At 43.6% G+C, this 11,491-nt stretch overlaps 1 protein-coding gene across 3 annotated transcripts in view; it reads left to right on the forward strand.

Moving 5' to 3' along the window:
• LOC139560356 (laminin subunit alpha-3-like) overlaps positions 1-11,491 on the forward strand; it is a 111,426-nt gene that overhangs the window by 94,064 nt on the left and 5,871 nt on the right. For 2 of the 3 annotated variants that reach the window (XM_071377041.1, XM_071377042.1), the window contains 16 exons: positions 77-193; positions 699-869; positions 1,135-1,286; positions 1,615-1,827; positions 2,057-2,205; positions 2,295-2,457; positions 2,601-2,728; positions 3,288-3,435; positions 3,592-3,690; positions 3,792-3,955; positions 4,149-4,266; positions 4,487-4,627; positions 4,779-4,927; positions 5,132-5,263; positions 5,567-5,690; positions 5,995-6,274. In XM_071377041.1, the coding sequence (XP_071233142.1) occupies positions 77-193; positions 699-869; positions 1,135-1,286; positions 1,615-1,827; positions 2,057-2,205; positions 2,295-2,457; positions 2,601-2,728; positions 3,288-3,435; positions 3,592-3,690; positions 3,792-3,955; positions 4,149-4,266; positions 4,487-4,627; positions 4,779-4,927; positions 5,132-5,263; positions 5,567-5,690; positions 5,995-6,000 (2,174 nt within the window). In that variant the 3' untranslated portion in view covers positions 6,001-6,274. Of the gene's footprint in view, positions 1-76; positions 194-698; positions 870-1,134; positions 1,287-1,614; positions 1,828-2,056; positions 2,206-2,294; positions 2,458-2,600; positions 2,729-3,287; positions 3,436-3,591; positions 3,691-3,791; positions 3,956-4,148; positions 4,267-4,486; positions 4,628-4,778; positions 4,928-5,131; positions 5,264-5,566; positions 5,691-5,994; positions 6,275-9,335; positions 9,470-9,609; positions 9,791-10,039; positions 10,196-10,279; positions 10,446-10,552; positions 10,708-10,896; positions 10,991-11,149; positions 11,270-11,491 lie in introns of those variants that run through there. The other variant, XM_071377043.1, reaches the window with a different exon arrangement.

Raw genomic sequence — 11,491 nt, forward strand, 5'->3', positions numbered from 1 at the left:
GGAGCCAACTAAATACATGTGGCCTAAATGTAATGGCATAGTTAAGGCTTAACTAAGCTCTGTTTTGACTCGACAGAGGCCTCTGATGACCTCACAGCCCAGAAGAAGCGCCTGAATGACGCAGAGAATAAGAAGAAAACGTTGGAGACGGACCTGCTGGATGCCCAGGCAGAGCTGAACAACATCCAGAGAGGTACATTGGTTCGGGTAGTAGGAGGACCAGAGGATGTCTGATAGATCATCTCAAATTATGGAAAATGTACTGATCAATGGAAGAGCGAAATATGAGTTATGAGAGTGCTTTGACTTAAGTGTCATCATCCCCTCATCGCTAATCCCTCCCTCCCCCTCCTCTCTCCTCTCCTCCTTCATTCCTTCCCCCCTTCTCCTTCCCTCCTTCCCCCTCTCCTTTCCTCCCTCCCTCCTTCCCCCTCTCCTCCCTTCCTCCTTCCCCCTCTCCTCCTTCCCTCCTTACCCCTCTCCTTCCCCCTCTCCTTACCCCTCTCCTTACCCCTCTCCTTCCCTCCTTACCCCTCTCCTTCCCTCCTTACCCCTCTCCTTACCCCTCTCCTCCCTTTCCTCCTTCCCCCTCTCCTCCTTCCCTCCTTCCCCCTCTCCTTCCCTCCCTCCTTCCCCCTCTCCTCCCTCCCTCCTTCCCCCTCTCCTTCCCTCCCTCCTTCCCCCTCTCCGTCTCTCAGATGATATAGGAGACATGCTAGATGAGGCGAAGAGGAAGGCAGCGTCTGCCAATGACACGGCCAGCACCACCATGGACAGACTGAACGCCATCAGAGAGGAAGTGGACAAGTTCAACGTCATGCCCTCCGACTCCAACCTCGGCAGCATCATGGACGATGTGGACAAATCAGGTGAATAATCACTCCACTAACCTATGTCTGCATAGGCTGGAGGGAATAGACACCCATAAAGAGGGCTTCCTTGTAAAAAGAGATTTCTCTCAATGGAATAAATATGAGTTATCTTATTAAAATGGTGTTACCATGCATGAACAGTACTGTATGTACTGTGATGATTGTCCACTCCTTTCCTGTTTTGTTCAGGTGTGAAATGGTTAAAAGGTCTAACTTTTCTCTCTCTCTCTTGTTATGTCTCTCCCCCTCCCCCCATCCACAGTAAAGAATCTGTTGAACAGCATCCCGTCTCTGCAGGATAAGATCTCGGAGGTGGAGGAGCTCAGCTCTCAGCTCTCCCCCGTCACCAACGTCTCTGATAACATCAATAGGATCAAGGAGCTCATCGAGCAGGCTAGAGACGCAGCCAATAGGGTACGAATGCACCACCACACACACATAACTCTATACACACCCTGTGTCCACACCCCACCAGATATACCCACTGTGTATAACCTGTTACCCCTTCCACTGGCCATACAGTCTCTGCAGCAGTGAGTGCTGTTGAGAATTAAGACGTGAATATATGGAGTCAGACCCATTTCAGTTTGAAGGATTTCAGGTTTAGGTCTTGACAGAGCCCTTTGGGGAATTTGATGGACAGTTGTGATTCCCATAAAGGAGAACACTGATTTCTCTTTACACTGCTGGTCCCTTAGTAACCCTGTACAACCTCTCTCCTTGTCTCCTCCTGTCTCTCCAGATTGTGGTCCCTATGAAGTTCAGTGGGGAGGGCCACGTGGAGCTGCGTCCCCCCAGGGATATAGAAGACCTGAAGGCATACACGTCCCTGTCCCTGTCCCTGCAGAGACCAGAGCTCACCAACAACCGAGGGGACGGAGCACGCAGACGGAGACAGGCCACCACGATCACAGACACGAGTGACATGTTCGTACTCTACCTCGGCAACCAAGACGTGAGTGGACTGGACCTTGTAGTCCCTATTCTCCTAATGAAAAATAAAAAATTTATGATATAGATTTGACAGTTTTCTTTTGGTTCAGAAAAGCGCTCTCGCACTTCAGTCGGCATTCTCCTAATACATGTGTATATTTCATTATTGAAATAATGGCACGCGTACATTTGTCAGTTTGCTTGTGGTTGGAAATGCTCGCACTGACTGTCCTCCCCTCTCTCTCCCACAGTCGTCTAAAGACTTCATCGGCATGGCCCTGAGGAATAACGTGCTGTTCTGTGTGTACAATCTGGATGGAGAAGAGTATGAGATCAAGACAGACTTCATCACTAGGTCTCCCTCTGAGCCTTCCTTCTTTGACAAGGTGGACCTGCGCAGGTAAAACCATACCTTCGGCCATCAAAAGTCTTGGGAAATTAGATTGCAGTGAGTAACCCTGATCTAACATTGACCTCTTACAATCTCAGAATTTACCAAGACGCAGAAGTGAACCTCACCAAGCTGTTCACATCCAACCAGCCGGACCCACCTCAGACCAACAGCAAGCAGGGAGAGCTGACCAGGAACCTTCTAAACCTGGACCCTAGTGACATTGTCTTCTATGTCGGGGGCTACCCCTCCAACTTCATTGTAAGCACCTGACTTCATAACAACATTTTGATATGACATTGACTGAAAATAACCTTTTTTCAGTGACTAATGGAGGTGGCATTACGATTCCTGATTGAAGCATTTTCAACCTTGTATAACATCTGAAAATGTTGTTTCTACAGCCTCCAGCCTCCCTCAACTACCCCAACTATAAGGGATGCATCGAGCTGTCCACCTTCAATGACAGATTCATCAGTCTATACAACTTTAAGAATGCTGTCAAGGTCAACCTGGAGAGTCCATGCAAGAGGTATAAGCATCAAACAAAGAGATTGGTAGATTAATGTATGGAGTGCTGTTCTTGTCTAATGATGTTCTGTTTTATGTCATTATGTTTTGTGTGGACCCCAGAAAGAGTAGCTGCTGCTTTTGCAACAGCTAATGGGGATCCTAATAAAATACCAGATACCACCAAGCCTAATGAGGTATTGATTGGAGATCATGCTACTGGATCAGAGAACAAAAAAGAATAACAGTCCCATAATCAATATTCCTCAGAGTCCTTGTTATACAGTCAATCTCCCCTGTCTATCGCTTGACTGGTGAACATGTTAAGTGGCTAGATTGACTCCAAGCCTGCTAAACTGGACACTAAACTTTAACATAGCGCGATTCGCTCCTATTCGGTTGAATGAAACCTGGGCGTTAGCAGCGTAGCTCTGTGAGCAGCAAAAGTATTCTGCAGTTCTATTTTTGCATTTTCTGTTTTCCCGACCACCCAATGTAGCTCCCCAGTTAGTCTTGACCAAATCTTGAGTTTTACAGTCGACAACCTTAACCCTATTCTGATTGAATCCCTCTGTGCCCAGGTATGTCCAACCAGTGGTGTTTGACTACTTTGAGGGGACTGGTTATGCCAAGGTGTCCACCCAAGGTATCAAGGCGTCCACCCTCCTCCTGGGCCAGACCATCTCCACTCGCTCAGAAAATGGGCTTTTCCTCTACATTGGAAATGAGGTAGGCTACTTACTCTGCTCACATTGAAACATTTGGTGAGGTAAAGTTGACGATGTACCATCGTTGACACTTGAGTAGCTGTTAGGTTTCTCTTCTCTCGTCAGTTTGTCCCACTGACTGTGTTTTTTGACGTTGCTTGTTTTCCTCTTTTCGCAGGTCAACTACTACTGTGTGACGTTTGAGAGAGGCTACATTGTCATCCATAGTAACGTGCTCAGAGAACCAGTACAAAGTGCTACCAAAGTCTTCCCAGTGGTAAGGCAGTTGGCGCTAGATAGATGATATTTAGTTATTTGTAGAACTCACATTGGTTTGCTCAAATAATTCTCCCCGTTTTTTCCCCCCCTTCTCTTTAGAATTCAGACCAAGCAGAAGTGTTGATCATTATCGAGTCTCAAGGAAGCCAAGAGATGAAGATCCGTGTAGCAGGCAAGGAGGTGGTCAAGTCTAATGTCCAGTACACCCCTGGAGACTTCGCAGACTACTACATCGGTGGCGTGCCACCAGCCCTGAGAGAAAGGTGAGTGCTTTCACCTGCTTACTAGGAACATTATTATTATTATGTTTGGCGTTACGATTTGAATGATCAAACTCTGCCCATGTTACATGGATGTTGAGTAAGTTGTAAAGCCTTATTGGTAGTATACTGTTTCCTTAACCCTACATCACACCAGAGTCTAAATAACATTGTGTTTGTGTGTTCTCGCTCACAGACACAACATCACCGCCCAGCCACTGAAGGCCTGCATGAACAACATCAAGTTCAACAGCAAGTACCCCACCTTCGAGGAGAAAGTAGGCATCAGCCGGGGCTGTCCCACGGATTTCCTGGTAAGTCTTCACCTTTTTCTAGACCTTTTTTCAAACATGGTCAATAACACGGCATTATATTTTTATTTCTACCACTATAATCTTTACTCACTGGAGACCTAGTTATACTGTCAGGAAGCCATTTCTGTGTGCCACTACTGCGTATATTGATGCCACCAAGATGCTGTAACTGACTCCAGTCCACTGTTATTAACCGCATGACAATGTCTCTCTGTTCCAGGCGTCTCGTAAATCAGAGTTTAACGTGGGGAGTTCTCTGTCAGCTGCTCTCGAAGGCTTCAGCCTGGCAAGTGATGTCACAGTCTCACTGGGATTCAAGAGCTCTGAGAAAAATGGGCTCCTACTGCAGAACACAGTGTCGGTTAGTAGACCACACCACCCTTTTTTCTCCCTCTCTCGCTCCATATTTCTTTCTTCAACTGTTGTTTTAACATTTTTAGTTTTAGGATACAGCAAATGTGAGTGACCTGACTGTTTGAAATTATATTTATCCTTACCCGGTTCTCCGACAGAGTGTTGGCGCCATCGAACTTGCCTTGGTCAACGGCTATGTGGTCCTGACGTTCAAAGACACAGCTTGGAAATCTTTGAAATCAAGCAAGCAGTACCAGGACGGCAAATGGCATTACCTGACTGCCACCAGAAGGGTGGCTTCTCAAAGGTAGAACATCAAACATTCAACATAGATTGATAGAAAGCTATTAAACCCACCATTTGAACTTTATCCAGTTCCATGATGGATTGGTGATGACTGAGACTTACCATAGACATTATTGTTGTGACAGTACAGCACACACTAGTTATACAGATTGGTAACCACTGACACATATAGTGTAAATAAGTACTGTCCCGTGTTGCCCTACAGTATCGAGCTGCGGATAGATGACGAGGATGTGGGAGGACAGATAACCTCAAGCCCCTTCAGTTCAAACCCAGACTCTGTGTTCCTGGGGAAAGACACCTTCAAAGGCTGCATCTCCAACCTCTACTTGAGAAGGTAAACAAATATCACTGTGTATTATTATAATGTCTAACATTAGTTATACTGAGAGCCTTTTGCAAATGAGCCTGGCAGAATACCAAAAAATACACACATCGAATATGAAATGCAACCAATAAATAATAACCTAGCATAACTACTAGAAGTTTATTTTTGTAGGAAAGGTTTCGTGTTAACATCCGTGGTGCATTGATAGTTCACTTTTCATAGTGCAAAGGTGTCCTGATATTGATATTAGATGTAGTGTTACTATCCTAGTTGTACCACCTCCTGAAAGTTGTTGTGTGTGTTGTGTTGCAGGCCTAACTCTCTGTACAGAGCAGAGGACCTGAGTCAGTTCAGCTCTACAGGAGATGTGCTGCTGGATATGTGTAGCTCTGACAGACCTCCACAACTGATGCTCGATCGCAACACCTCCAGCAAGGTGAGAAAGAACAGTGAACTCAGCTAGCCCAGTTAACAATGATGAACATACAATAATTACCTACCTGACTGACGACTACTCTTATAACCACACAACTTGTGAGACCAACCGGAAAGCATGTTTTTTGTTTGCCATACCAATCACAATTGTATTCATTTATCCTTGTCCTAATGATGGAACAAGACTTCAATCTACGTTTCCAATAACACTATACTATGATTAGCTAGGAACAAGCCACTCATCACTTCCCATGCACGTTGTGTTGATAAGTTGTTCTGACTGTGTTGTGCTGCTTTGTTTCCAGAGATGAAGAGAAGGAAGACCTGCCGACTAATGAGGACAAATTGATATTGACATGAGCAATATTAGCATCTCGCACATTGTTTGCACAAGCCCATTGCTATTGTACGTGACTGATAAACACACTACTGCATGGACATCCACATCATCATGACTACTATTATTAAATATAAACTATTAACTATTAAAAAAATATATTTTATAAGCATCGTTTCACTTTTGATTTGTACGCTGTTCTATCTTAAGCATGTTTCACCACAATAAACCACTTATCTGACCAGTGATTCACAAGTATCTATTAACCCTCTCATTCACCATCATCATCAGTCCATCAATCCATCTGGTTACAGCCAGCCTGATGTTAATTTCCTTGTTCTTACTCCCTCTCTGCTTTCCCTATTCACAATGACTTGGACTAATAAATGATCAATAGTCTATACTGAAATACAAGAATGATCATAATATGATGTACTATCATAATATTATTATACTATGGAATGACTGAGGGTGTAGAATTGGAACGTTGCACTAGGAATGAATAATAATAGTTACGGCCTGTGAATACCTGAAGTGGATACTGGAACCTGACACAGGAAATGTCGGAGTATTGAATAAAGTATTCCATCCCGAGTCAATACATGTTAGAATCACCTTTGGCAGCAATTACAGTCTTTCTGGGTAAGTCTTCAAGAGCTTTGCATAACTGGATTGTACAATATTTGCCCATTATTCTTAAAAATATTCTTCAAGTCCTTTCAAGTTGGTTGTTGATAATTGCTAGACAGCCATGGTCAAGTCTTGCCATAGATTTTCAAGCCGATTTAAGTCAAAACTAGCTAATATACACTGCCAAATCTACACTGGAGTTGCTTACTGAGACGACATTTAATGTTCCTGAGATGCCTAGTTACAAAACACAAGGCCTTGTGTTTTAGGTAATTTACCTGCCGAAATGTGAAATCGTCTCCAAGTGTCTGTTGGAAAGCAGACTGAACCAAGTTTTACTCTAGAATTTTGCCTGTGCTTAGCTCTAATCCGTTTATTTTTATATATAAAAAACTCCCTAGTCCTTGCTGATGACAAGCATACACGTAACATGATGCGGCTACCACCATGTTTGAAAATATGAAGAGTGGTACTCCGTGATATGCTGTGTTGGCTATAACGCTATTGTATTCAGAACAAAAAGTTAATTTTTTTGCCACTTTTTTGCAGTATTACTTTAGTGTCTTATTGCAAATAGGATGCATGTTTTGGAATATTTGTATTCTGTACAGGCTTCCTCCTTTTCACTCTGTAATTTATGTTAGTATTGTGGAGTAACTACAATGTTGTTGATCCAGCCTCAGTTATCTCCTATCACAGTCATTGAACTCTAACTGTTTTAAAATTACCATTGACCTCATGTTGAAAGCCCTGACAGGTTTCCTTCCTCTCCGGCAACTGAGTTAGAAGGGCGCCTGTAACTTTGTAGTGACTGGGTGTATTGATACACCATCCAAAATGTAATTAATATGCTGAAAGGGATATATATATATTTTTTACCCATCTACCAATAGGTGCCCTTCTTTGCGAACCATTGGAAATCCTCCCTGATCTTTGTGGTTGAATCTGTGCTTGAAATGCACTGCTAGACTGAGACCTTACAGATACTTTTATGTATGGGGTACAGAGATGGGGTAGTCATTTAAAAATCATGTTAAACACAGTTATTCCACACAGTGAGTTCATGCAACTTATTATGTGACTTGTTAAGTACATTTTTACTGAACTTATTTAGGCTTGCCATAACAGAAGTGTTGTTTACTTTTTGACTCCTGACATTTCAGCTTTTCATTATTTATTTATTTTTAAATATGTGAATATTTCTAAAACTATAATTCCACTTACGGGGTATTGTGTGTAGATCAGTGACACAAAATCTCAATTTAATCAATTTAAAATTATTCCGGCTGTAACACAACAAAATGTGGAAAAAGTCAAGGGGTGTGAATATTTTCTGAAGGCACTGTATTTGTGTATATGCATTTGTATTTATGCAAATACACTAAAGGTAAACAGATATTTTAACGAGTGTACTGAGAACACACAGTTGCACACGCAGAGTCACTTACAGCCGGATTGTCCTCAGAAAGTATGTCAAATCAACAGCCACCCATACTGGCCATGCCCTTCTATCTATTCCATTCTTTTGTTCTTTTGTTCTTTCTTTCTTTGAAATACCCCCTATCACACATACTGTACCTAAACTGAAACAAATAATAACATTAAAGACATATCATGCCTCATTTGACAGAACTGGTATTAGCATGTCATGTTTGTGGAGGAATGAGAGAGTATTATGAAATAGGCACTTGAACATGGAAACATAAAGGTAACTTCCAAAATAAAGCAAATATTTGAGTTGAGGGATACAAAGTATATTGAAAACAGGTGCTTCCACACAGCTGTGGGTTCAGAGTTAAGCAATTAACATCCCATCATGATTAGGGCAATGGTATTTCATGTCTGGGTCCGGGAACTGTAGTGGAGTCGCCAAATTTTCTTTATTGTTTTGGTTTTTTTAACAAAAAATGAAGCGTACAGAAATGTACTCTGTACAGATTTTAAGGTTGCATCATGATTAGGTTTGGGGTGGGGTCGCGAGAAATTCTTGTGGAAAAATGACCAGTTGACCATTATTTTGGCTACCGTGGCTAGAAGAAGAGATCTCAGTGACTTTGAAAGAGGGGTTTCAAAGGAGAATAGGGGGTTTAAAAGATGTGTGTGTCTCAGTCACCAGATCTCAACCCAATTGAACACTTATGGGAGATTCTGGAGCGGCGCCTGAGACAGTGTTTTCCACCACCATCAACAAAACACTTTTTGAAAAATGGTGTCGCATCCCTCCAATGGAGTTCCAGACACTTGTAGAATCTATACCAAGGCGCATTGAAGCTGTTCTGGCGGCTCGCAGTGGCCTGTTGAACCCAAAATGGGAGTCATCTTTCTCCGTTTGTAACTCCCAGAGGCTTACAATTGATAACCAAAAGGACTGAGGAATGAGAATGGGCTCATACATGTTTACTATTGAACACTGAGACAAGACCTTGTTCAGTTTGCTGCGTGATTGACTTGAACTTGAGCTTTGAGCTTTAATCATCAAACACAGTGTCATATTTACCATAGCTCTTTATCCTCCAAACTTTGTCTTTGCATTTCAGAACCACTTTTCTATTGACTAAGGCAAATCCTTCCAGAGTGCCTTGTTGGAGATCGGAAAACTATTTCCATAAATCCCATGTATTTTAGCCATTTTCTCTAATATTGAGTTCCTGTGTCTCTGTGCCTGTGTGTGTTGTATAGGGTGGTGGTATGGAGGTGTCAGAGGACAGTCTCTCTGTGTGTGCACACTCTGTTCTAGTCAAACATGCCTACCACATTGGGGGCACTGTGAGTAGCCTGAGCTACAGCCTCACTCCCCAGGTGCTCCAGCCCAGGTGAGTAGACACAGACACACACACACACACACACACACACACACACACACACACACACACACACACACACACACACACACACACACACACACACACTCTTTCTTTCTCTCCCTGGCCTGACTCCTGTGTCTTTCCACTAGACCTCATTTCTCCCTGGACGTTAGGACCAAGTCTGCCGAGGGCCTGCTGTTCTATGCAGCCACCAGAGGGGGGAGCTCTCACGTGGCTCTCTACCTGTCAAAGGGCAGGATCATGCTGTCAGTAGGCAAGGGGAGGGAGATCTTCAACAGGGAGACATACAACGATGGAAGATGGCACTCGGTCAGTGGGTTAAGATCTAAGAAAAATCTATAATCTGTGATGTTGTTTCACATCATATTATTCACAAACTATGGTAGTAGTTGATCAATGTTGGGGATTTTGAAAATGTTTCTTTGGAAATGTACCAAATCACTGTGTCACTACATTCAGTGACGCATGATTGCACCAAGTCTCTGGTGTCCCAGGTTCAACATTTTCACCATGCCCCTCAAAAAACAATGTCATCTTTGGTGACCTCATCCTCTGCAGGTAATATTCATCCTAGAAAAGAAGAAGTTCCGGTTGGTAGTGAACGGTATTAGGGCTCAGGATGGACAGCTGACCAGTGATGAGGCCACATCCATGGAACTGATCTCTCCTCTTTACCTGGGAAGTGCTCCTGATTCCTTGAACACAGAACTTAAGGTAAGCAACACACGAACATACACACATACAGTACAGCATACACTCACACCCCAAAATTGTATTGTGTTTTCTCTTTACTTTCAGTGGAAGCTCCTCCCAAAGCAAAGTGTGATTGGCTGTGTGCGTAACTTCAAGATGAATGGCACTCCCATGCCAGAGCCAACCACCAATCATGGTGCTGGCCCCTGCTTTGACGGACAGACACAGAGTGGGGCCTACTTCTCTGGGAGAGGGGCATATGTCATTATTAGTGAGTAGAAAGCTAAGCTTTGAGATTGGTAATATGGTTCATGATGAAGATGATGATGACAATCATAACATTGATGAGGCTGATGAGTATGATGATGTCTGTTCCAGATGATTCCTTTGTGGTGGGCTCCAGCTTTGAGGTGGTGTTTGACATGCGTCCCAGGAGTCTGACTGGTGTTCTGCTCCATGTGGGGAACTCCAGCAGGCCTCGCCGTGGGCCCAACACTGGACACCACCTCAGCCTCTACATGCACAGGGGAGAGGTGAGCCTGCCCTGCACTGGGCTGTTAAGACTGGGCCTGTCACAGCCTTATTAATGGTGTTTCTCTATCTAGCGCATGGTTGCTAGATTTGACATTTAAAACATGATTCCAGTTCAGGCTGATTTTAGGCTGAGTTTCCTTGCAGACACGTCTGTTGGGCAGTGTTGTGATGCGCATGTGTTTTTCCAGGTGGTAGCACGTGTGAACAACGGAGCTGGTGAATTCAGCGTTTCCGTTCGGCCCAAGCAGCCCTTGTGTGATGGAATGTTCCACAGAGTTGCAGGTACACTTTTGTTATAACATGTTATAACTTGCCTCTGTCCTACACATGTTATAACTTGCCTCTACCCAACTAGGTAGCTACAAACACAGTAAGAAGGGTCTTTAATACGTAATAGGTGACGCACATGGGGAATGTGTGTGTGTGTGTTTCTCGCCTCAGTGATCAAGAGGAACAACGTTGTGGAGATGCATGTGGACACTGAGGGCCACCACAAAATAGGACCTCCTTCCTCCTCCCCCACTCTGACCAAAGACCAACTTTATGTGGGCGGCATTCCAGGTTGGTACTCTGGAGGAGAGGTCACTGAATTTACAGATACATTAAAACCCTATCAGACCTGGAGTTGATTGTAATAGAGAACCCCTTGTATTTTACACAAACAATAACCTATAGATCCCATTGTACAGTGAATGGTGGATGAATCAAAGTCCCACTGAATGTAGACTCCATCATTATTATGCCTCTTGATTACAGTACTGTATCTGTCTCTTCCTTGGGCAG

Source organism: Salvelinus alpinus, chromosome 30, assembly GCF_045679555.1.
Source record: "Salvelinus alpinus chromosome 30, SLU_Salpinus.1, whole genome shotgun sequence".
NCBI classification, from domain to species: domain Eukaryota; kingdom Metazoa; phylum Chordata; class Actinopteri; order Salmoniformes; family Salmonidae; genus Salvelinus; species Salvelinus alpinus.